This window comes from Elephantulus edwardii, unplaced genomic scaffold, assembly GCF_000299155.1.
Source record: "Elephantulus edwardii isolate Elephantulus edwardi_28Jun2011 unplaced genomic scaffold, EleEdw1.0 scaffold00211, whole genome shotgun sequence".
In the NCBI taxonomy this organism is placed as follows: Eukaryota; Metazoa; Chordata; class Mammalia; order Macroscelidea; family Macroscelididae; genus Elephantulus; species Elephantulus edwardii.
Window position 1 is genome coordinate 1,402,249 of NW_006399961.1, and position 26,512 is coordinate 1,428,760.

Here is a 26,512-nt window from a genome sequence, read left to right on the forward strand (position 1 = left end):
AGTTTTTTTTTAATCCTTATGGAAGCAGAACGCCACCTTTTTTCTCTCACTGAGAATCTGGGGGGCTTGAACTGGTTAGTGGCCAAATGCTCAGTCACTGCACTATCAGGACTTCTTAAAAATAATGTACAAATAACATTTCTCTTAGTTTTTTTATGCAAGCAGGTTGCCAAGCCTTTCTTCCGAGGGAGTTCTTACCAGCAATTGTTCAGCTAGCAGCTGAGCGCTTATCTGTTGCACTATCAGGGCTCCTAGGGAGACAGTTCCTCGTGACATTAAACCGAAGAAAGTGGCCCGAGAAAACACGCCGGCAACCAGATTTCAGGGAAGACATGAAAGACAGCATGGTCAAAGGCAGGAAGATGGGTACAGCTCTGTACAGGGCTGCTGTGTTCCTTGGGTTGGCTGTCAGTTGGTTTCACCCCTGGGAACTCTACATTCTTAAACGCTGCTCTCATAAAACCAGAGCTTTGTGCATGCAAAGTAGCCAGCATGGTACGCACAGGGCATTTTAATGGAGGGAGGAGAAACAGCCCTGGCTGTTCCCCAGCATGGCTGGACTGAGAGGCTGCAGCAATGGGTTTAATCCCAGTAATGACTATGAAGACAGCTCAGGGCGGGACGGTGTTTGGTTCTGTTATGCTGCGGGTCATGTGAGTCAGAGGTGACTTGATAGCCCAACAACCTAACAGATCATTCCCCAGCAGGGAAGTTTCTGAGGACAGAGCTTTGAAACACTCTGGACCCTCTGAATTCACCTGCCACCATCTCTCTAGTCTTCCTGCAGGAATACAGGGCTCGTGCTTGGGGAAGGCTTGTTGTGGAAAGTTACAGCAGTCAAATCTGACTCCATCACTTCTAACTAGCCTATGTCCAAGGCTGTAAATCGTAACAGGAACAGACTGCCTCATCTTTATCCCCGAGAGGCTGGTAGATTTACACTGTCACCCTTTCTTCAGTTAGAAGCCCAACATGTAACCAGGTTTGCCCCAAGGTTCTTCTGTCTTTCTCTTAGAACAATCTGTAGGGAGTTGTGCTGTTAACTCAATGGCAGAACCTCTTCGGTGACTCGAATCCACCACCTGCTTTGCAGGAGAAAGTTGGGCAATCTCCTCCTGTGTGATTTACTGCCCCAGAAATCAAAGGCAACCCACAACCAGAAGATAAAATAGATGACCTTCTAAGAATCAAATCCCTATGCACTTTAAAAAACTTCTCCAACAGGGTAAAAAGGGAAGCCACAGACTGGGAAAAAGTATTTGGTAATGACATATCAGATAGGAACGTATATCCAGAATTTATAAAATACTTGAGCACCAAAACAAGATAAAGGTAAATAATCCAATAGAAAAATGGGCACAAGATAGGAACAGACACTTCACCAAAGAAGACATTCAGATGCCCAACAAGCACATGAAGAAATGTTCAAAATCCCTAGCACTAAGAGATATGCAAATAAAAACAACTATGAGATATCATTTCACCCCAGTTATAATAGCAAAATTTAACAGAACAGCAAGCAACAAAGGCTGGTGAGGTTGGGGAGAAACTGGAACACTTATTCACTGTTGGTGGAAGTGTAAAATGGTGCAACCACTGTGGAAGGCAGTATGGCCCTTTCTCAAAAAGTTGCAAATAGAGATATCATTTGACCCAGCAATTCCACTACTGGGAATATACCCCAAAGAGACCATAACTGCCACCCAAGCAGATATATGCACACCTATGTTTATCATGGCTTTGTTCACAATAGCAAGGAGCTGGAAACAACCCGAGTAGTGCCCATGAACAAATGAATGGATAGAGAAGCTGTGATATATTCACACAATGGAATACTATGCTGCATTAAAAAACAAGGAACTCATGCAACATTATTCAAAATGGGTGACCGTGAAGGACATTATGCTGAGTGAAATATCTCAGTCATAAAAGGACAAATACTGCATGGTGCCACTGTTGTAAAACAGGACTGACATCGGGGTTGGGGGAAAACTGAGAAAGATGGGTTCAATGATGTATACTGCATTGAAACAGATGAGGGAGAAAACTGTTTAAAATGATATGTGATTAGGTATTTTTGTCATGACGGGAGTCCAGAGCAAAGGCTGCATAGTGGAGTGGACCTGGGGGGAGGGACTGAAAAACAATGAAAGAATTTTTCTTTTACTTTTCCAAGAAGGAAGTGTACTGGGGGAGGGGAGGGTTGGGAGGTGAGAAAACTGCAACAATGTATGAATGGAAATGTAAAGTCTCTGTACATTTTCATTGAAATTAATAATAAATGAAAAAATCAAAAGACAAAAAAAAATATTTGTGGAAACAGTTCATCCAAAAGATGAAGTGAGCCCTGGAACATCAGCCTTTATGACTCAGATACCAAAAGAATTACATTGTTCTTCCAGCTACCAATACTACTACCAACTGCTCTGTAAGGGATCACAGTAAAAGGATTTGGGTCTGTCAGGGATGTATTTTTTCTCCATACATTTTCAATCTGTATGCAGAACAGATCATCCGAGACGCTGGGCTGTACGAGGAGGAATGTGGCATCAGTATTGGTCGAAGAATCATCACCAACCTGCTTTATGTGCATGACACAACCCTGTTTGCTGAAACCGAGGAGGACTTGAAGCGCTTGCTGTAGAAGGTCAAGAACTGCAGCCTTCAATATGGATTGAAGCTCAACATCAAGAAAACAAAGATTCTCACCACTGGGCCAATTGGCAGCATCAGTATGGATGGTGAAGAGATTGAGATAGTTAACAGAGTTTTAGTTTACTTGGTTCCACAGTCAACACTCTTGGTAACAGCAGCCAGGAAATCAGGAGACAAATTGCATTGGGAGGTCAGCTGTGAGGGACCACTCAAGAGTACTGAAGAGCAATGATGTCAGGCTGGAGACTAAGGTGTGCCCGATTCAGGCTATAGTCTTCGCAATTGCGTGCTATGCATGGGAGAGTTGGACAGTAGATAGGGATGATAGAAAGATAATTGATGCCTTTGAGCTCTGGTGCTGGAGAAGAGCGTTGAATATACCATTGACCACTGGGAGAACAAACAGGTTTGTCCTGGAGAGAGTGAAGCTGGAGTGCTCCTTGGAGTCAAGGATTCTGACGCTCCGTCTGACAGACTTCGGGCAAGTTGCAAGGAGGGACTGGTCCTTGGAGAGGGACATCATGTTTGGCAGAGTGGAGGGATGGTGCAGAAGAGGAAGACCCTCTATGAGATGGCTCGATTCTGTGAGTGGAGTGGTGGGAATGAGTGTGTTTGAGACGGCGAGGTTGGCACAGGATAGAACGACGTTTGGGGCTCTTGTACATAGGGTCGCTATGAGTCGCAAGTGACTCAATGGCACATAACAACAACAACAAGGAGAAAAATGGGAAATAAAACTCAAAATAGTAATAAAGTTTAGGATCGTTGGTCTGATAGAGTGTGGTGGATACTTCTGAGACTACACACCTTAGTCAACCCTCTGGTCTGGAATTGAACTTACTCACATGGCTCAACTTACAATAAACAGACTGGTGTACAATAACATCAGAGAGGTACACACTCATTGGAACAATCAACAACAGGAGATCAAAAGGACAATCCCAAAGATAAAATTTAAAAGGCATAAAAGGGCAGGATAGAAGATAAATGGAAATGATAAACACAGAGATGATATGGGAAGAGTGCTGTTATATAGTGAAGATTGTAATCAGTGTCCCAAAAGTGCAGAGGAATTGTTGAGTGGAAAATCAATATACTCTGTAAACGTCCAGTCAATCTACTATAAAGAAGGGTTTCTTTTTAATATGATATTGTTTAGGAAGCAATGAGAACTTTATTTATGGTGATTGGATTTTGGAGATGATGTTGCACGATTGATTTCACTGGTATTGTTAAATGGTGCACATGGAAGATTTTGAATTGGCAAATGATACACTATCTCTATTTTCACAACAACATGACAGTTTTCTGAAGTTTCAACTCTACTTATCACTGCTTTTTATTAAATGCTAGTAGGGTTGTTGAAAAAAAAAAAAAAGAAATCGAAGGCAGTGGGACAACCGGGAGTCGGCTCAGACTCTGCAGCAGTAAGGAGTTTGAGTGACTGGGTATATGTTGTTGTTTTTAGGTGCTGCTGAGTTGGGTATGACTCAGCGATCCTATGAACAACAGGTGTGACCCCTGTCCTGCGCCTTCCTCTGACACACCTGAGCCCACTGCTGCAAGCACTGTGTCTGTCTTGAGGGGTCTTCCTCTCTTTCGCTGACCCTCTATCTTTCCAAGCAAGATATCCCTTTCCAAAGAATCACCTCTTCTAGCGATCGACCCAAGTACATGAGGCTATCCTTGCCTCTAAAGAGCACTTTCCCCAAGACTCAACTGTGATGTATACGTACACATTTCACCAGTAGGGGTCGTCATGGAACCTTCTAAAAGAGCAAACCCTCCATTCCTGGTCAGCAGTGCAACACCCTAAGTATGTAAAAGGCCACCAGAGATCCTTACAAACCCTCCACTACTGAACAGTCCTGCACCCCGGCTTGCACCTTCCAGACAAGTAGGTTTCCTGCCCACTCCATCCTCAGCTCCCTGCCCTCTGTGACTAGTACTGCTGACCAGCTCTAGCCGTCTTCCCAGCCTCCCAGATGTGGCTGTCAGAGCCTCTGGAGTACAGGCCACAAGGTTTCCTAAGCACCTGCCTCTTCAGGTAGCCCTGGGCTCCCTGTAGAACAACTCCAGTTCAGTTTTTCAAGCCAGTTCATTCTGGTTTGACACCCTGCTGAGAACTTGCATTCCCACTCCAGGTATCTGGAATCAGAATCTACATTTTAACAAGCTCCCTAAAGATTCCTAAATTATATGTAACAATTTGTTAAAATGTCACTTCTGATCCACTATACCTGGAATGGAAATGCAAATTCTTAGCAGGGTAGAGTCAGAAAATGAACCTTAAACCAAGTAAGTACTGGGCTGGCTGGGAATCTAGAATTGTCATAAAAATATTTTACAGCTGCAGTAGGTCCTGATTTACGGCAACCCCAAGTGTGTCAGAATAGAAGTGTGCTCCTTAGGGTTTCCAATGAGTGATTTTCACAAGTCGTCTGACAAGCCTTCCTTTTGAGGCAACTTTGGATATACTTGAACCTCCAAACTTTCAGTTTGCCTTAACTCTTTGCACTACCCGGGAATGCCATAAAAAGACTTGTTTGGGGGGAAATATCCCCTCTTATTTTCAAACAAGGGATTATAAAAATTTGAGCATTTACTGCTCATGAGCCGAAGGTGGCAAGCGTGTCCATGGATTCTTATAACCATGGGATCAGGTTTTCAGAAATACTCTACTGAAATATTCAGGCTCACACAGGCTGTGGCTCAAGGTGAAATGAAGTGATTAGGAATATGGGGAGTGGCTCCCCTCTGGGGGATAGTGGTGAAGGGAGTCAACATCTTAGCAATGTTCTATTTCTTGATCTGGGTGCTGGGTGTACATTACTTTGGGAAAATTCACTATCAGTGTTGGATTATCCAAGAAACAAGGCAAGCCTGGGTTAATTCGTGCTTTCTTATTAATCTAGAAACAACTGGATTGGCCAGGGTTCAGATCTGACATTCATGTGGTCACTATGTACCTAACAACAACAACAACAACAGCAACTCTATACTTGCCTTCCTCCCGTAGAAGATTCTGGTTCTAGGGATGGCTGGCATCTAACTCTCTCCCAACATCACAGTACGTTCCTACAGAATCAAAATTCCTTTTCAAGTGTGAGATCCCTGAGGGGCAGTGCCCCATAAGCAAGGTAAACAGGCGTTTATTTGTGTCTACTTATTTTAAACTGTAGTGAACAATTTCTTTTTTTTTTTAACTCCACCATTGATTGAAGAACTCAGGTGAAATCGTTCACTACAGATTAGTAAGTAAGCGGGTAATCCTGTCCCTGTACCTTAAATCCTACCCTCATGACCTTGTTGTTTCCGTGTGTGCTTACTTCATAAGGAGCCCTGGTGTAGTGCATGATGTGTCTGGGTGCTAACCAAATGATCGCTGGTTCAAACTTAACAGCTGCTCCTTGGAAAAAAGGTTGACAATCTCCTTCTGTGCAATTTACTGCCTCTGAAAACCTGGAGGGTCAGCTATGAGTCAGTTCTGACTTGATGGCACACAACAGCTTCTCCTGTCAAGATTTATAGCCTCAGAAACCCAAAGGAGGGCTTGGAATTGACTCCATAGCAGTGGGTTTATTACACTTCACAATAAAGTTTGCATTAAGAAAAAAAAATCCATAGATTCAGTTTACTTTATACACAGTGCATTTCTATAATTTCTGGAATTTCCACTAAAGACTGAAAAATTAAAAAAAAAAAAAAAAAGACCAAAACCCAAACACCAGACCCTAGGAACAGACCTACCAATGTTTCTCCACTGAATGGATGCTTAGGTAATTTCAGGCGAAAGGCTTTTTTTATATTTACAAAATGAAAATAAAGAGGCAGGGGAGGATTGGCAGAGGAATGCTTCCAGCAGGGTCTGCTCTTTGCTGAGTCACGGAAGCCCATTACCCCGAGGCTGGCACACCTGCTCCTATCTGGCCTTGGTGGGACCTGACACCAGGCACAAATCCAGCCCGCAGGGCTCCAGAGACTCGGGGACAAGGCTAATGAGAACACTGAGTGGGGCTCCCTTTGGACACAGCCCTGGGGCTCCAGACCCAGAACCCAGACACAGCTGTGGCCCTGCTCCCCACTGTGGGGCCGCATCCCCTCCTCATTGTTTCAGGCAGCCCCCAGCTGGGCCTGGCAATGGAGCCCACACTGCATTTCTGGCTCACAGGCCAGTCTCTCCTGAGATGCTGAAAACTCCACTGTCTAGGAAGGAGCCCTGGTGGTGCACTGGTGAAGCATGCAACTGTTAAAAGTTGACAGTTCAAAAACCACCTCCCCCCAACCTCCCCAGAATAACAAGGCCTGCCAATCTGCTCCGTGGAGGTTACAATCAAGAAAAGATTCAGGGGCCGTTCTACTCTGTCATGTGCAGTTGTTCTGAGTTGGATCTGCCTTGGTAGCACTCGACACCACCACAATCTCGTCTGAGAGGACCCCCACGTTTCACAAAGCCTGTGATGTGGCAGACAGGTGAGAGGGCTGGTGTGGAGCCAGACGGCCTAGTCATCCCAGCTCTTCCCCTCTCACCAGTTACGTGACCTCTGACAGGTTAGTTAACCTCTCGTGCTTCAGTTTCTCTGTTAAACAGGGGTAGTAAGAATTGCCGTTGTTAGGTGCTTTGGATTCAGTTTGTGGTGACTCATGGTGACCACGGACGACAGAACAAACCCGCCTCGATCCTGCATCATCTTCATCATCGTGTGTGCTTGAACATATGGTGCAGCCATGGCATTAATTGAGCTTATTGGGGGGGTGTCTTCTTTTTCATTATGTACTTTGTTAAGCATGACGTCTTTCTCCAGGGACTGGACCCTCCTGATAACATGCCCCCAGAATGTGAGAGAAAGTCTCATCTTCTGCTTCTAAAGAACATTCTGGCTGCACTTCACCCTATTCCCACTCCTTCCAAGATAAATCTGTTCCACATTCTTTGCCAAAAACAGTTAAAATGTACCCCTTCTTCTTCAGTCTTCCCTACCCATTATCCAGCTTTTATTTGCATGTTGTTATTATTGTTGATTGCTGCATGACTCATAGCGACCCTATAAACAAAAGGCCTGAAAACGTTAACTATCACCATTTATCAAATTTCATAGTTTCCAGACCATGTTGTTTAGGAAGTGGATGCCATGAGGTGATGAAAAAATGCTATGGCTTCAGGATGGTGCACCTTAGTCCTCAAAGTTATATTCTTACTCAGTAGCCCTTTACACTGGTACTTACTGAAAAGACTTTTTTGTGGGGATTAAATGAGTTACTACTTTAACTACTTAGAATAGTTCCTGGTCTGTAATTGTTGCTGCAGCTGAGTCCACTCTAACTTCCCAGTCCTCGGTAGTTATGCTTTAGTCTACTGTGCTGCTTTCATCTAGCTTACAAAAGGTTCTCCTCACTTTCTCTTGGGCAAAAATGACATCTTTTTCCTATTACTACCAATAGTGATTGATACTTCTGTAAAATTAATATTTTACATAAAATAATTTCAACTCCTGTATTATAAAAATTCATTATAAAAATGCTCTAAAATCAAATGACATAATCTTGCTTGCAGAAAACGAAGACATAAAAAACATGGGCGAAGACCTAAGACTACAGCCTTCAGTGTGGATTATACCTCAATATAAAGAAAACATCTGTTGTATATAGATGTTGTACATATCCCAAGGAAAGGTGACCCAACAGAATGTGGAAACTACAGAACAATCTCACTGATTTCACATGCAAGCAAGATTTTACTGAAGATTATCCAAAAACGACTGGAACAGCACATCAACAGAGAACTACCAGAAGTCCAGGCTGGGTTTAGAAGGGGTTGTGGTACTAGAGATATTGTAGCTGATGTTAGATGGATCTTGGCTGAAAGCAGGGAATACCAGAGGAATGTCTATCTGTGTTTCATTGACTATGCAAAGGCATTTGACTGTGTAGATCATAACAGACTATGGCTGACTCTGAGAAGAATGGGAATCCCAGAACACTTGATCGTTCTAATGCGAAACTTATACTTGGACCAGGAGGCAGTCGTCAGAACAGAGCAAGGGAACACTGAATGGTTCAAAATTGGGAAGGGCGTACACCAGGGATGCATCCTATCTCCATACCTTTTCAACCTATATGCAGAACAGATTATCCTGGAGGCTGGGCTGACACAACCCTGCTTGCTGAAACTGAAGAGGACCTGAAGCGCCTGCTGCAGAGTGTCAAGGACTGCAGCCTACAATATGGATTGAGGCTCAATGTCAAGAAAACAAAGATTCTCACCACTGGACCAACTGGCAGCATCAGGATGGATGGTGAAGAGATTGAGATTGTACACAGCTTTCGTTTGCTTGGCTCCATAGTCAACAGTCTTGGCACCAGTAGCCAGGAAATTAAAAGGCGCATTGCCATGGGAAAGTCAGCTGTTAGGGACCTCTCCAAAGTACTGAAGAGCAATGGTATCTCTCTGGAGACTAAGGTGCGTCTGATACAGGCCATGGTCTTACCATGGATGGCTAGGAAAACAAACAGATTTGTCCTGGAAAGGGTTAAACCGGGTGGCTCCTTGGAGGCAAGGATTCTGAGGCTCCGTCTAACATACTTTGGACATGTTGTGAGGAGAGACCGGTCCTTGGAGAAGGACATCATGCTTGGGAGGGTGGAGGGACAGTGCAGGAGAGGAAGGCCCTCTATGAGGTGGATTGATTCAGTGACTGGGATAATCGGGATGGGAGTGTCAGAGACAGTGCGATTGGCACAGGACAGAGCAGAGTTTAGGGCTGTTGTACATAGCGTCGCTATGAGTTGCAAGCGACTCGGCGGCACATAACAACAACAACAATAAAGAAAACAAAAATCACCATCACTGGACCAACGAATAACTATCATTATAAATAGAGGAACAGAGAAAAGATCAAAATTGTCAACGATTTCTTTTTACTTGGATCCATAATCAGCACTCATAGAGAAACAGCAGTCAACAAATCAAAAGACTATGCGTTGGGAAAATCTGCTGCCAAGGATCTATTTAATGTGTTAAAGAGAAGGATGGAGTAAAGATTTAATTTTAAAGAGTAGGGTATGCCTGATCCAAGTTATTGTATTTCCTTTCTTTCTTTTTTAAAAATTGTGATTTGATTAAAAGTTTATAAAAGGATTGTTTTTCCATTCAACCATCCATAGACATTTTGTATTATATCATTAATCACAATGTTGTTCTTGTTTGCGGTTGAGTCAGAACCAACCCATAGCTGAACTTCCAGCAGGTTTTCAGAGGCAGTAAATCACGTGAGAGGAGATTGCCCATCATTCTCCAGAGAACATGGTAGTTTTGAATCACACGCCTTTGGGGTTGCGATGTACCTTCTTTTACTTTGTAAATAAAATTTTAATTTTATACTGTTTTATACTTCATCTTTCCCATTTTCTTTACTCACTCCTCCCTCCCCCATAAAATTGTGTGACCCTATGATTACCCCCCCTTCCTATCCTCACACCTCTTCTCCCACCCTCCCCCCCCCTTGGATCCTTATACATGTTTTACTAGTTATCTTTCTGTTTCTACAATGATGGTCTTATACAGTATTTGTCCTTATGGGACTGAGTTAGTTCACTTAGCATCATGCTCTCCAGTCCCTCCCAAGTTAGGTAGTGATTTACAAAATCATTGCTCCTGTGTGCTGCATAGTATTCCATTGTGTGAATGAACCATAATTTCACAATCCATTCGAATGTGGTTGGACATTTGGGGGGGTTTCCATGGTCTTGAGATGGTGAATAACACTGCTATGAACACTGGTGTACAAATCTCCGTTTGTGCCTCAGTTCTAGTTTTCTCCGAGTATATTCCAAGCAGTGGAAATAGCTGGGTCATATGGAATTTCTATGTCCAACTTTTTGAGGAAACATCAAATTGCCTTCCAAAGTGGCCATACCATTTTACAGTCCCACCAACAATATATAAGAATTCCTATCTTTCCATATCTTCTCCAACATTTATTCCTTGCTGTCTTGTTAAACTTTGCTGCAGTGCAGTTTCTTACTACTAAGTAATCACATTCTTCCTACTTTTTCCTTGTAATTGTCATTTCCATTAATCCTATCCTACCTCTTCCTGCCTCTGGGTTTGGTCCTTGGGAAAATGCTGTTACTTTGGCTTTATAGTACTTTCGACGGCTTCATACACAAGTTGGACAATGAATAAGGAAAATCAAAGAAGGAACTGATCCCTTTGGGTTGAGGTGTCAATGAAGTGTACTGGATACCACTGGGCCACCAAAATGGCAAACAAATCTGATTTGAATGATGCAGAGCCAGAGGGCATCTTAAAAGAAGGATGAAGAGATTTCAAGTCACCTCACCTCCTTCGGGCAGGTTAGCAGAGGGGCCACTTCCTGGAAGAGGATGCCATACTTGGAAAAGTCCCCACGGTCAGTGACAGAGAGGACAACTATCAATGAGATGGACTGATGCAGTTAACAGCAACAATGGGCGTGAGCACAGCGGAGATGGTGAGGCTCGGGACTGGGCAGGGATTTGTTCCATTTTACGGAGGGCTTTTAGGAGTTGACACGTAACAAAGTCAAATGAGCTTCGGAAGCAAACTTTCCTTGTAGACTGGGGTTTTCAAGGCTCTGCAGTGGGACAATCTGTGTATCCCAATGTTGTCCCAAGGAGTGAAACTGACACTCAGCCTGGCCGTCCGGGTACAGCTGTGCCAGGAATTCACACAGACTAAGATGCACTGGGCTAGAAGTTTGTCTGAACAACACCCCTGATGGGGCCTGGCGTCTCCAGAAGAGCCTCTGGGAAATACACGTTCCCCCCGCCCCCAAGGTGAGTACTATGATAAATGCATTAGGGAAGTGAGTAATTTTATCCTCACAACCACCCTAAGAGGTGGGTACGGACTCACTTTCAGATAAGGAAAATGAGGCAGAAGGGAGGTAAAGCAGCTTGACTATTTGACTAGAAGCATGCAGCTAGTAAGTGGCAGAGCCAGGATCTGAGCCTCTGAAGTTCAGCTCTAGAGTTCATCCTCTCAAACACTGAGCTGTACTATTCCTAGAAGACCTAGGGCTACGTGAGGTTGGAGATGATGCGGACTCTTTGTGGCATGTCAGGAAGATGGGTCCTTCTTGATATTTTTCCTGGATGCAAAGTTTGGTTATTTACCACTGTCTCTCCCTGCTCTTGGCCATCCATTTTGGTGGGCAACAGGAAGTGCCAAGGACATTCATTCATTTTCTTAAGTTCTCCACCAACACACACCAACACCACATGGTTCACCAACACTGGCAGATTGTTTGTGTCCTGGTGACAAATGGATGACCCCAAAGAGATTTTGAGGAATTCATGTGATAGGCCAAGGGCTGGCTTGATGTTTAAAAGGGCTGTGGTAAATGGTGTCATGGGGTGAGTGTCCTCAATAAGGTGACTTACAGTGCCATCCTCCTCCCCACGGGCCTATTCCTGCACAAGCCATATAGAACCTTTAATAATATTTATTATCAATTTTAATAATGGGATGAGATGTGAAAAATATAGTTAAATATAATGACTCCTGTTGTCGTTTGCCATGGAGTTGGAATTGATACAATGATTCTTTGGTCTTACAATTACTAAGAACAAAATTGTTTTAGAAAACATTGAGTTAGATTATCCCTTACAAGATTATTAGACATCAAATGGAAGCTTTAAAATGTTTCCTTCTTTTCCTTTAATTACTACTTCATTCTAAAAAAAATGACTGATATAGTTACTAACTACTACAATTATCATTGCTAAAGCACCAGCAAATATGATATAATCAGTGCCTATAAAAACAGAAGCAGCCAACTTAAATCCTAGATAGAAATATGACTTGATCTACTGTTATATCATAGTTCTGTATGGCCGATTCAGAACTGACCCCTAGTGGACCCTCCTGTAGGTTTTCAGGGCAATAAACTGCATGGGAGGAGACTGTCCACCTCTCTCCTGCAGAGTAGCTGGCTACTTCCAACCACATGCCTTTGGGTTGGCAGGATAACTCCTTACCATTGAGCTACTAGAGCTTTCTAGCAATTCCACTTGTTGTTGTTAGGTGCCACTGAATTGAGTATGACCCATAGAAACACTATGGACAAAAGATCTGAACCCTGTTCTATCTTGTGCCATCCTCATACTTCTTAACACACAAGAGCCCACTGCAGCAGTCACCGTGCCAATCCACCTAGTTGAGGGTCTTCCTCTCCTTTGCCAACCCTTCATATTTCCCAGCATCATATCCTTCTCCAAGGAATATCCCCTCCTAGCAACATGTCCAAATATGTGAGGCAAAGTCTCATCATTCTTGCCTCCAAAGAGTACTCTGGCTGCTCCCTCTCCAAGACCTACCTGTTTGTTCTCTTGACTGTCCACAGGATATTCAGTTCTCTTCTTCAACACAACAGCTCAAAGGCATCAATTCTTTTTCTCTTATCCTTATTCACTGTCCAGCTCTCAGATGCATAGCAAGTGATTGGAAAGACTATGGCCTGAATCAGACACACCTTATTTCTCAAACTGGCATCATTACTCCTCAATAATTTGGAAAGATCCCTAACTGCAGATTTTCCTGACTGCTGGTACCAAGGGTGTTAATTGTGGATCCAAGCAAGATGAAGCTGCTGACAGTTTCAATCTCCTCTTCATCCATCATGACACTGCCTTTTGGTCCAGTGGTAAGAATCTTTGTTTTCTTGACATTGAGATGCAATCCACACTGAAGGTTGCATTCCTTGATCTTCTGCAACAAGTGCTTCAAGTCCTCCTCACTTTCAGTACCAAGGTTGTGTCATCTGCATAACACAGGTTATCGATGAATCTCCCACCAATCTTGATGCCACACTCCTCTTCATAGAGTCCAGTTTCTCAGATAATTTGTTCAGCATGCAGATTGAATAGGTATGGAGATAGAATACAACCCTGATGCACCCCCTTCTCAATTTTAAACCATGAAGTGCTCTGTTCACACAATAGCCTCCTAGTCCAGGTATAGGTTCTGCATAAGCACAATTAAGTGATCTGGGATTCCCACTCTTCTCAATGTCAGCCACAACTACTTCTCCATTTCTATTATCTGTATTCTTTAAAAAATTTTTATTTTTTTTAAAATTAATTTTTTAATTTTCTTTTTTAAATAAAATTTTTAATTTTAATTGTCATTTTAATAAAAGTTTACAGAAAAGTTAGATTTTCATTCATTCACTGTTGCACATTTTATCCATTTTCCCTCCCTTCCCCCTCACCAAGTTAACTTTTTTATTTTCATTAGTTTATTTACAAAGAAAGGCGACCCAACTGAATGTGGAAACTACAGAACAATTTCACTGATTTCACATGCAAGCAAGATTTTACTGAAAATTATCCAAAAACGACTCGAACAGCACATCAACAGAGAACTACCAGAAGTCCAGGCTGGTTTCAGAAGGGGTCGTGGTACTAGAGATATTGTAGCTGATGTTAGATGGATCTTGGCTGAAAGCAGGGAATACCAGAGGAATGTCTATCTGTGCTTCATTGACTATGCAAAGGCATTTGACTGTGTAGATCATAACAAACTGTGGCTGACTGAGAAGAATGGGAATCCCAGAACACTTGATCGTTCTAATGCGAAACTTATACTTGGACCAGGAGGCAGTCGTCAGAACAGAGCAAGGGAACACTGCATGGTTCACAATTGGGAAGGGCGTACGCCAGGGATGCATCCTATCTCCATACCTTTTCAACCTATATGCAGAACAGATTATCCGGGAGGCTGGGCTCTATGAGGAGAAATGTGGGGTCAGGATTGGTGGACGATTTATCAACAATCTGCGTTATGTGGATGACACAACTGCTTGCTGAAACTGAGGAGGACCTGAAGCGCCTGCTGCAGAGTGTCAAGGACTGCAGCCTGCAATATGGATTGAGGCTCAATGTCAAGAAGACAAAGATTCTCACCACTGGACCAATCGGCAGCATCAGGATGGATGGTGAAGAGATTGAGATTGTACACAGCTTTAGTTTGCTTGGCTCCATAGTCAACAGTCTTGGCACCAGCAGCCAGGAAATTAAAAGGCGCATTGCCATGGGAAAGTCTGCTGTTAGGGACTTCTCCAAAGTGCTGAAGAGCAGTGGTGTCTCTCTGGAGACTAAGGTGCGTCTGATACAGGCCATGGTCTTCGCAATCACCTGTTATGCATCAGAGAGTTGGACAATGACCAAGGAGGATAGAAGGAGAACTGATGCCTTTGAGCTGTGGTGCTGGAGAAGAGTACTGAGAATACCATGGACTGCTAGGAAAACAAATAGATTTGTCCTGGAGAGGGTTAAACCGGGTGGCTCCTTGGAGGCAAGGATTCTGAGGCTCCGTCTAACTTACTTCGGACATGTAGTGAGGAGAGACCGGTCCTTGGAGAGGGACATCATGCTTGGGAGGGTGGAGGGACGGCACAGGATAGGAAGGCCCTCTATGAGGTGGATTGATTCAGTGACTGGGATAATTGGGATGGGTGTGTCAGAGACAGTGCGATTGGCACAGGACAGAGCGGAGTTTAGGGCTGTTGTACATAGGGTCGCTATGAGTCGCAGGCGACTCGACGGCACATAACAACAACAACACAGTTTATTTACAAAATTTTAATTCAAATTTGTACAAATTCTTTCAATGTCCCTCACACCCAAATTGTACAACCCAATGATTAATCCCCTCTTCCCCCTGCATATCACGTCCCTCTGCATCCAGCCTCTCCCACCCTCTGGATCCTTATACTTATTCTACAATAACGGTCTTATACAATATTTAGCCTTGTGGGACTGAGTTAGTTCACTCAGTATAATGCTCTCCAGTCCCTCCCAAGTTAGGTAATAATTTACAAAGGTATTGCTCCTGCGTGCTGCGTAGTACTCCATTGTGTCAGCCACAACTTCTTTTTTTTTTCTTTTTTTTTTTCAGCCACAACTTCTTATGATTCACACAGTCATACACTTTTGCATAGTCAATAAAGCACAAATAGACATTCTTCTGGTATTCCTTACTTTCAGCCAGGACCCACCTGACATCAGCAATAATATTCCTGGTGTCACTACAACTACGTCTATTACCCTAAGAAATAAGAGCTGGGGCACTAACAGATACATACACATCCATGTTCATGGCAACATTACTTAAAATAGCAAAAGGATAGAAAGAACTCACATTCTCATCAAAAGACTAATGGATAAACAAACTAGGGCACATATACACAATGGGACACTAGGCAACACTGAAAATGAAAAAAAGAATTGGGGAAACACCGCCTAAGTTTGATGAACCTGGAGGATATTATGCTGAGTGAGAGAATTCAGTCACACAAAAGGATATATTGTATGAGTCTATCATCATTTAAAAATGATAGAAAAGTTTACACACAGAAACATTCTCTGACGGTTACTGGGGAGAAGGGGAGGAAAATGAGTATAGGGTTAACAGACCAGTTGTGTGAAGGAGAAGGCAAAATACAGTGAGGAGGTGATGAACACATTCTCACTAGATAAAGGGAAGACTCGGAGAGAGGTGCACGAGGTACAGACAGCAAAGGAAGACATGGTTACACACAGAACCCACCGTTCTCAGTAATAACAAACATTCATCTGCAGGTGGATACATAGGAAGACACGTAAGATGAACAGATAAGGCGAACGAAAGGGACTCCACTCAGGACCCTACACAGGCGTGCAGAGGATAGCTCTGTATGTACATTTACATGTGCTGCAAATGCATCTATCCATGAATTTACCCTGGGGCCTCAGGACCACAGACTCCAGGGACCCGCAGGTCAATGATCCTATCACAGTCACCGAGATAATGCTCCACATCCCACTTCTGCCAGTAGCCGCTGGGGTCTTCAGCTTTTGAGACTCTCTCACGCTTGTCACTACCCACATCAACCAATCCAACACCCTTTCACAAAGTATCTGTCATGCTTTGGACAAATGTGTTAAAGCTCCCAGCTTTAGTTTAAATTCCTTAGGTTAGAAAGAATATTTTTTAGTTTTCTTACATAAACAAGTATTTTTGGGACATAATATATTTTGGGGACATTTGATCAATTGCTGCCGAGTCAATGCCGACTCATAGTGACCCTAAGTGCATCTGAGTCAAACCGTGCCCCCACAGGGTTTTCAATGGCTGGGTATTTTCAGAGGCAGATCACCAGGCCTTTCATGCTGATGTGTCTGGATGGTTTTGGCCAACAGAACCTATTAACTGTTGGCACCACCCACGGACTCCTGAGGACAATCAAGGTTTGACTACTCAATGAGCAAGGTTAGCATGAGCTCAATCATGTTAATTTACTAATCTGTAGTGAATGATTTCACATTTTTTTAATTACATCAAAGATTGGGCAAAGAATTCCCCCTAAGACTTGCATCTCATGAAAAAAATGGTGAGATTATTCACTACAGATTTGTAAGTGAGTAAAGCCATACTTACTCTGCTCTCTGGTATTCTGCCCTGGGACAAAATAGATGCTCCATGAAAGAGCTGCCCCATGAATGAGGGCTCAACTACCTTTAGGCATTTGGGATGGGTTCTCACCAGTGACTGTGAACACAGTCTCCTTGGGAAGGGCGGAACCAGGAGCAGAGACTGTTTAGACCCGTGACCCTCCTGCCCTGTGCTCTGCCCCCGACCACAAATGCATCCCCCCTTGTACCTTGCTGGCTTTCAAGATCTCAAACATGAGAGGCAAGCCTTGGGTGATGAGCTCCTCTGTGTACTCTTCCTCCTGAATGGTCTTGAACTCCTTCAGCAAACACTGGATGAGGGGCCGCCGGTGCTGCTGGAAGGCCACGCGCAGGGACTCCAGCCACGTGTGCAGAGTCCACGGGACACCTGGACGGGGAGCAGGGGCAGGGAAGGCAGAAAAGAACCAAAAAGGATGTTTTCATCCAAAAGTTGGCCTTCCTCCAGGCGGTTATGAGATGAAGGGACTGATTTTTAATGAATAGAGCCCGCATTGCTTTTCCCCTCAAAGACCTGCACCAGTTCAAAAGTTGTAATTCAGTGGCCTTAACTATGAGTGTCCATTTCTACACGGGAGGCGCCTCACTCTTAACATATGTAAACTCATGGTGCAGAATGCTAGAGTTAAATAGTGCATGCTACAGGCTCAGTACATCCTTCTAAGTTGTGTGTTTGTCATCTTTCCTTCCATTTTCTGGGCAGATGGGAACTCAGCAGGGAGGGTCCTGTCCAGCTGGCATATCCAGGGCCAGGTGAAGGTTTAGAACAAGTAAGACCCCTCTACGAACAAGCGAGATCCTTCATGTCTCCTGCTCTGACTTGGGACAAATATTTACACATGAGCAGGATGACACAGGAGAACGCAGCTGATGCTCCCCCATCAAAACAGCATTTCCATCTGCAGGTACTTCATCAGGTCTTCCTCCTTAATAGCAGCCTCTCCAGCAGCTGATTGCTGCAATTTGCTCCGCTCTCACAGTGAAGCTCAGATGAGGGAGCGCACATCTGACTGTTTAAACCAGCGGACGGTTCAATCTTAAGCTTCATAATCATGCAAAATAGCTCTTGGGGCAAAGGCCTAAGTGGCCCACGTACTAAAGGGCATGTGTCAGGAAGGCTTCTCCTCAGACCTTCGGCCTCTCTCCAGCTGCCACGCTCTGCTCTGTGCTGGGGGCCCCTGGCTAGGTCCTACGACCCTCATTCCTTCCAGGGCTCTTGTCATTAGACTAATGGAGGTCAGGTAGCCTTGTGTCCCTGACAACCAGAGAAGGTTCTGGGCACCTGACTTTGCCCAACGAACAGCTCACTGGCAGCCCTTGAGGAGGAAGGAGACGCGGGGAGGAGGGGAGCCCTCACCCTGCCGGCTGCCTGACCACTGCTCTGCGGCATTGGATGCTCTGAGGCAGCCATTTCTAAACTGCTGGGAACCATCTGGGATGATTGTTAAATATAAAGATTTCCAGCCTGTACCCAGACCCTCGTTGGCAGAGCCTCTGGGTGTAGGGGCTGGCAGTCTGCATCTCACAGGAGCTCCCCAAGCGAGGCGTGTTCATGACCCGGGGCCCAGGCTGTAGAACCGTGGAGGGATGGTGTGAGGGTAATCTCTGTGGCTGGCCCTGACATAAGGTGGGCATCTTGGCCTGGAATGGCTCCCATCAATGAGTGGGCCCCAGAGTGGTATATGTGTAGGTGTTCAGGTATGTCCATGTGTGTGCATGAAACGTGCATCTATGTGTGTTTGGGAATATATACTTGGGTACTTACGTGTACATATGTGTGCACACATGTGCTATATGCACAGATGTTTATGGCTATGTATGTGGGCCCATGCATGTATATACACATGCATATAACATGTGTGTGTCCTATGCAGACATGTGTGTGTTTAGGAGTTTGCATGTGTACCAGTATAGGTATATGCATGTGTGTATTTGTGTTTATCTACATGTGTGTCAATGCATGCATGCATGTATCTCACTGTATTTATTTGTGTAAGTATGTTTGTATAGGTGGTTGTTGAGTACCATCGAGTTGGAACCTACCCATAGCTGACCCTCCAGTGGGTTTTCAGAGGCAATTAATCACACGGGAGGAAATTATCCATTGTTCTCCCATAGAGTAGATTTGAACTGTGTGCCTTCAGGATTGCAGCGGAGGTTCCTAGTCTACTAGGCTACCAGAGCTTCCTCTCTGTCTGGGTATATACGTCTAAGCCTGTGTGTTCCCACTACGCATGCGTGCCTGTGCATGTCTCGCTGCCTGTCTGTGCATCTGTATGTGCATGCATGCATATGCGCGTGTGATGACTGTGTATGTGTGCCTGGCTGGAGATGTGTGTCCACGTGTCCTGGAGCTGGGGCAGCGGCGCGTGCCCAGCCGTGAGGGTGCCCAGACTGACCTATGCTCCTGATATCAATTGTGACATCCACGTAGCCATGCTCAGCGCTGTGATACATGGCCTCCCTCAGGGCTCTCAGTTTGGCCTTGCTGTTGCGGCTGGCACACAGGGGGGGCGGGGCTGTCTCCGCCAGGTCAGTCCCCTCGGCCAGAATCTCCTCCAGGGACAGGATATCGCTCTTCTCCTTCTCTGGCTGAGCGAGCAGTTTGCGGAACACATTCCTGTCAATCATAAACCCAGAGAGGAAGACACTCAGAGAGGGAAGCGGCTCGGGCGGGGCGGGGCGGGGGCTGCGGTCCCTCTCGGGGTTGGGGTGCAGGACGAGATGGGGCCGACTCCGGGGGGGGGGGGGTGCTTTCGATGCCTAATGGCAGGTGGGGCTCCGTCTGGAGGTGGAGGAGACGCAGGTGTGAGGCGTGGAGTGACGAGGTTTCCTCCAAGGGGACGTGGGAAGGCCTCACTCCCTGGCCTGTGACCTCGAGCTCGTGGTTGTGCTTTCCTGGGGGTAACGTGTCATGAAATCTGACGGGGTGCACCTCTAAAGACACTGAGAAGGAACATAAGTGCACATGTGAGTCTCGTCAGTTCCCCGATGGCTCCTTCTCACTAGACACGAAGCGCTCAGGGCAGGATGGCGAAGTCTCGCGAGAGGAAAGCGGGCGGAGGAGGGCGGAGCCGTCACGTGACCCGCAGACACGTGCCCGCTGCAGAGTTGGCGGGACTCGCGTGGCCGCGGGGCTGGGTCTGGATCGCTCGCCCTGCCTGCGGGCCCCGCATCCAGAGATGCGGGGGTCTGGGCCAGGCCTGGGAATCTGCATTTTTAACAAGCACCTCTTGGGGCCTGGTGGCTTCGGCCCCTCCTAGCCTACCTGTGTCCGTGGGCTGCAGCCTGGCTGAAAGAGTTCATATCACCCTGGGGGGTGGTAGAAATTCCATTCCTGTACATGGTTCCTATCAGGGGGTCTGCGCCACGCTCCAGCAGCAAACTAACCAGCTCAAAATTTCCTGCAAGCCCAGAGAAGGGGATTTTTTTTTATAAGCGGATCAAGGCAATGTGGAGTCACAGGCACGCAAAGGGCCAGGGTGGTGCAGACCCTAGCCTGGGGTAAAGAACCAGGACACTTACCGACAGCGGCTGCGAGTTGGAGGGGTGTTTCTGAGTAGTTCTCCTCGCCGTGCTCCACAGAGCCCTCCACTTTGGCCCCAGCATCCAGCAGGAGCTGTAGAGGAAGAGCGGCCATTGAGATGTTGAAAGTAGGCACTCAGAAGCTACATCATTAAAGAGCGCGGCTTATAGAATTAGAGAAAGGCCAACGCCCTGTCCCTCCCCTCTGGTCAGGGACTAGATGCACAGGGCCGTGTGGCCACTGTACCTCAGAGGATAAACAGAGTCCTTCGGATGTCTAGAAAATTTGACTCAAATGTGGTCCGTGGACCTCAGCATCAGCAACTTCTGGGCGCTTGTTTAAAGTGCAGAATCTCAGGCTCCTCCTCGGAGCTCGCATTTTAACAAGTGCCCAGGTGATTTGTATGCACAGTGTAGTCACTAGAAACACTAGAATTAGAAGCCCTTGGTTCTATCTGAAACCCAGCCCAACCCATTGCCATCAAGTAGATTCTGACTTACAGTAACACTCCATTGGGATTCCAAGTCGGTAAATCTTAATGAGAAGAGACTGACAAGGTATTTACTGTAGAGCAGCTGGTGGTGGCTTTGAGCCACTGACCTTATGGTTAACAGTGCAATACTTTATTCACTTTGCCACTAGACCTCAGTGCTGGACAATTCTTTTTTTGGGGAGGGTTATGCAAAGCCTTAGAGGGGATCAGAGTGATCTCTTAGAACTGCAGAGTCTCAAGCATTCCAAGGACACTGGGCACTACCTGGCCAACCAACCAGGGCAAGAATATCTTCAAGAATGTCCTAGATAGGAGTGAGGACTGTTGAGCAAGAGTTCAATGTCCTGGCCGATGAGACTATACCACAAAGCAGTAGAATGCCTACCTGACATTTTTCTTACAGTGAATTAATTCAGTGCACTCCCTAAGATGTTTAAAGGGTTTCGGGTAACAGAGACTCTACCTATGTCACGTCTTATTCAATGACTTGCAATTGGTACCACTAATGGAAAACGGAAAAGAAAATCTGCTATCTTTATTACCGATGCAGGACTGCCATTTGATAAATGATAACATAGCCAGGAGAGGGAGAGCTGACTTGTTATCCAGTAACTCTTGTGGCAGCTGTAGCAGGGAAGTGACCTGGCATCTGCTTGGCTTTGCCTGGCTGCCCAGAGCTCCCGTTCCTGGAATAAGTGCCAGGGATGTTACTGCATCTTCAGAAATGCTGTGTCTACTAGGCCACCACTGGATCTCTGCATCTTGGGATTGCTCTATTCGGCAGGGACTGGGCATGCTGGTCTACAAGCAGTAGCCAGCTCTCAGTAACACAGTACTATGGAGTTGTCCTAAGGATGTCCAAAACACCTGTGAAAACACCTGTGAAAGTCCAACCTTGCAGAGATGGCCCTATCATACTAGTCCCTGGTCTGTAGAATTCTGAGAGGATCAGATAAAAGGTGGTGAATTCCTGATGTGCCCCCAAACTCAATGCTCAGACATATGGGGCCAGGAAGGACACAGACCTGGATGTTGATGTTGCATTCTTTGATAAACTAAAGACCAAGTTCAAGATCTGGGATGGACTGAATGGTTCATTGAAGACCACACATCCCTACCAGCCAGAAAAGTTGCAAGTATTAGACATTCATATACAAAGGACCTCTTAGGAAGACATGTCACCATTTCAGAAGACACGTAGTATGACTCTACATCTCCTGGGTCAGTATGTCAAGAAGTGGTATCCAAACAAGTGTCTCAGAAAGGTTCTCTGGGTGCCTTGGATGTGTCTTGGCCTTGGTTGGGAACCACTTGGTTCTATGTGAATGCTAGGGACCTGAGATCCAAAGGTCTTGACACTGGCCAAGTCTTATGTTCCTGTTACAGATAAAATGAACAAATCCACCAAATAACATCTCAGGCCCCACCCCAGAGCAACCAAGAAGAACTTCTTAGGTTTGCTACTGTGTATGAGGCTGCTTGTGGGCACGTGACCTTCATATTGGCTAAAGCCGAGCCATATAGATCATTACATATGATATATTTTTTCCATATGATATGAATGTGCTATATTCCAATGCAGTTAACCAATATGAGCCTGTTAGGGCATTTGCATGCTGGGAGAGGTACAGATTTGCATAGTGTAAGAGGTAAAATTAAAAGGCAGATGTGGGAAGGAAATACGTTTATACCTGAACTACAGGAATATGTCCATGCAACACAGCAAAAGTCAGAGCCGTCCAATGGCGGGTCTCAGGGTGGACGGATGGATATTTATGAGGAGCACTGACAACCTACAAACAAATTGAAGTTATTTTCAAAATGTGACCTTGACAATAACTTAGATGAATGAATCGGACCTGAATCTGTGGTGGGGCATGTAGGCTGGAGATGCAGAAAGGGTGTTCTGGCGGGTGCATGGGGACCACTGGTGATATGCGGTAGGGCCTTTCCCCTGTTGGGTGCCCCACGTGTTGCTCACCACAACTGGCTGGTTGTGCTACTGTGCTTGCAAGAGCGGACACTCAGCTAACCCTTCAAAGGCAGCCACTGAAAGACTGTGTTGTGGAGAATCTACCCAAGGGAGCAGTGGGAGAAGTCTTCAGTGACTTCATGCCTGGTGGGAATTCTGCTTCTCACCCTAAAGGAATTGAATGGATGACTTCTGATCACTTCTGAGTTCCCTTGGAGAAGAAGCTGTAATGGCTACAGTGAGCCACTCCCCTGCTTGTCTCACTCCTCTTCCCGGGTATTGGTAATTCTGAGATATACGAGGTACAGGGCCACGTGAGATGCCACCACCATCACATTCCACACATTTAAGGGACATTCTTATCAGTATTCAACCTCAGGCCAAGTGATGTCTGCTTCAAGCCTTCAAGCTAAGAAGACCATCACCGTCTGATGGAGTAACCCCATCTTGGTTCTCAGCACAGCCAGTTAGGTCCTTGAGTCATTTCTCCCACTGGCTTCCTGGATGACAAGGATCTTCATGCGACTGGAACCATGGGCACAAAACCTTCCACAAACACACCATGAATAAGCAACCTGACACTGGCCTTTCAGTATGGGGTCTCACAGTACCCTAGACCAAGATAGAGAACCCAGAGCAGCAGAAGATGGGGGTCCTGCAAGTTCAGCACCTTACACATGACTTTCCCCTCACTCATTCCTGGGCCATGCTTCCCCCATCCCCCATTCAGAGGCTGGGGTAATGCCCTGAGGTAGAAACCACAGGACAGACTGGAGAGGCGGAGCACTCGCCATGAGAACCCAAAGCTTTGTAGCCCTTACAGGGGTCCACATCTTCCAGTGATTCATTGTTGCTGGGTAACATCAGGATGGCGGTGACTCACAGTGACTCTCTGAACAAAATACAGCTTCATTTGTGTCATTCTCACAATCTCTGCTGGGCTTAAGGGAGAGGGTAAAGAGATTCCCCAAATACTAGAAATACACAGGATCCAAAGTGGTTCTGGACTTGAAAACAACTCTATCACCCGTTTACTTCAGAGGTAAACAGAGGAACCTCACTAATAAACAACAACAACAAAGCACTCTGTACCAAGACTGAAAAGGCATCTCAGTTGAAGCTAAAAGGCTTCCTGGGGTTGCTGAATTATCATTGCAGGATGTCAACCCTCTCATCCTCTGAGGCCGTTTGCATGCCAGGGCAAAGAGGTCTCAAGACAGCACAGAACATGGTCAACAAGCAGGGATGCACTTCACACAAGCCCAGGTGAGGGGGAAATGGATGTTAACTGCATCCCAAACATATGGGGGTGGGGGGAGGTGTTTCCTCTCTGTGTCTATTCCTTCCAACAAATCTCTGAGATGGATGCAATTTTCCTCCCCAGTTTGCAGATGGTGACAATGAGGCTCAGGAAGGTCAAGTCACTTGCCCAAGTTCAAAAGCAAGTCACCAGGACAGTGCTGGTTTCAGGATTTGAACTCAGGCCTGTCAAATTTTAAAGCTTGTGGGTGTGTGCTTTTCAGTTCACCACTGGCCTCAAGGAAGCCTGGAGACTGCCTTGACGACCATTGGGCTACACTCAGAGAAAGGGTGGATGGCACGGGGGGCACCCTCTGCCCTGATTTCTGAAGGAATGGACCAGCAGGTAGAGCCTGGGACTGAGCTCAGGAAATGCCAGTCTCCACACAGCTACAGCGGTTGTAGTCAAATAAAGCCCTCATGCAGGGAGCTCCCTGGAAGCTGGTTGGCCTGGGGCCTTGGGATGGAGGTTGGTTGGTCTCACCCTGGACACAGCGACTAAAGGAGAGAGGATTGCCCTATATGTGGGACTGAGCTCTCGGGAGAAGCAGCCCTCCTCGCCTCGCTTGCCTTCCCCCTGGGGACTGCAGGCTGAAGGCCCTGCAGCCCTCTGCACCCTCACCTCCACATTCAGGTCAGCTCCGGCATCCAGCAGCATCTGAACCATCGCCTCGTCCCCACGGACGCAGGCGTACATCAGGGGGGTCATGCCCTGCGGTGGGTTAAAAACCAGAGAATGAAGAACATTTACAAGGTGGCTGAGGTCACTGGGTGACAACAAAAGGCACATTTTACCTTGTGTCAAGAAAGAGGCTGTGCTCATGTGCAAACTTAGTTTTAGAAAAACAAAGTGCAGCCCCACAAGCCCTCCACGTTTTGCAAACCAGAACGAAGGTGAGGAGGGAGCTTAAACGGCCTTTCCATCATTTACCTTGCATTAAATTAAGGGGTTTCCATCTGTCCTTTTGGGAAGCGCTATATGTCTAAGAATGTTTGCTAATACAAGTTGCTGACTTCAACATATAGCTCTTAGGAATCTTCTGGATGTCAGCTTAAAGTTGTCTCATTGAGTTTCTTATAAAACCATCTTGGCTCTTATATCAGCTGCTGGTCAGTGTCAGGGCAGAAACCTCTGAACATGTCCCCAGTCAGTGCTGTCTGGCTTGATGTGATCATTTATGAGCAAAAGGTGTTTGAATGAGAAATAGGCTTAAAGAATACTGTATCCAGTCATGACACCTGCTTATTACAAAAGACACACTACAACCAACGGAAGGGATGCACTTGTTTCAATAAATGGTGTTGTGACAGTTGTTATTTGGCAAAATGTCCAAGTTAGAGCACCAAAATAATTTCTAGTTTGATCAGAACTAGGTAGATACAAAATACGAAAACCATAAAAAATGAGCAGAAAATACCTAATGGATCCATATCTAGGCAGAAAAGTAACGGAAGAAATCACTGAGGAAAATGGTCACAACTTTGATGACATAATTAAAAACACTATACAACATTAATAAACTGAGAACTGTTTGTCCCTGTTTGGCTTAGATATCTAATATATAAAGAGTTCTTATAAATAAAGAAGCCCCAATGAAAACAGGCAGAAGTTAGGCAGGGAAGACATACATAGTTGTAGGGGGTATAACACAAAGGGTAATTTGAGACTGAGAATTTTTTGAAAAGCTTGATACACCTTCAGACAGTTTTTCACTTTTAAGAACTCTCTGTCATTAAAACGTCAAGAGATTTGAACAAGGACTTGATGAAGTGTATGTAAACAACACCAAAGCCAACCCAGTGCCATCAAGTAGATTCTAACTTAGTGACCCTGTTGATTAACCCTGAATTCTTTTTTTTTTTCCTTCTCACATTTTTATTGGTTTGCATATAATCATTCACATACATAGTTAACAACATTTTTTAAAGGGTTTAAAGCAAAGAAAATAAACTGTCAACCCAGAATCCTATAATCAGTAAAAATATTCATCATAAATTAAGGGGAAATAAAAACATTCTCTGGTGAAGAAAAATGAAACCAATTCCCTGGCAACTGATTTTTCTTTTTTTTTTT

General features: G+C 45.3%; 1 protein-coding gene across 2 annotated transcripts in view; it reads right to left on the reverse strand.

The window, feature by feature from the left end:
• BTBD11 (BTB (POZ) domain containing 11) overlaps positions 1-26,512 on the reverse strand; it is a 520,423-nt gene that overhangs the window by 49,402 nt on the left and 444,509 nt on the right. For both annotated transcript variants that reach the window (XM_006897535.1, XM_006897536.1), the window contains 6 exons: positions 25,061-25,150; positions 22,859-22,960; positions 20,674-20,767; positions 20,417-20,552; positions 19,548-19,768; positions 17,340-17,518 (listed from right to left, as the gene is read on the reverse strand). In XM_006897535.1, coding sequence (XP_006897597.1) covers positions 17,340-17,518; positions 19,548-19,768; positions 20,417-20,552; positions 20,674-20,767; positions 22,859-22,960; positions 25,061-25,150 — 822 coding nt within the window. The remainder of the gene's footprint in view (positions 1-17,339; positions 17,519-19,547; positions 19,769-20,416; positions 20,553-20,673; positions 20,768-22,858; positions 22,961-25,060; positions 25,151-26,512) is intronic.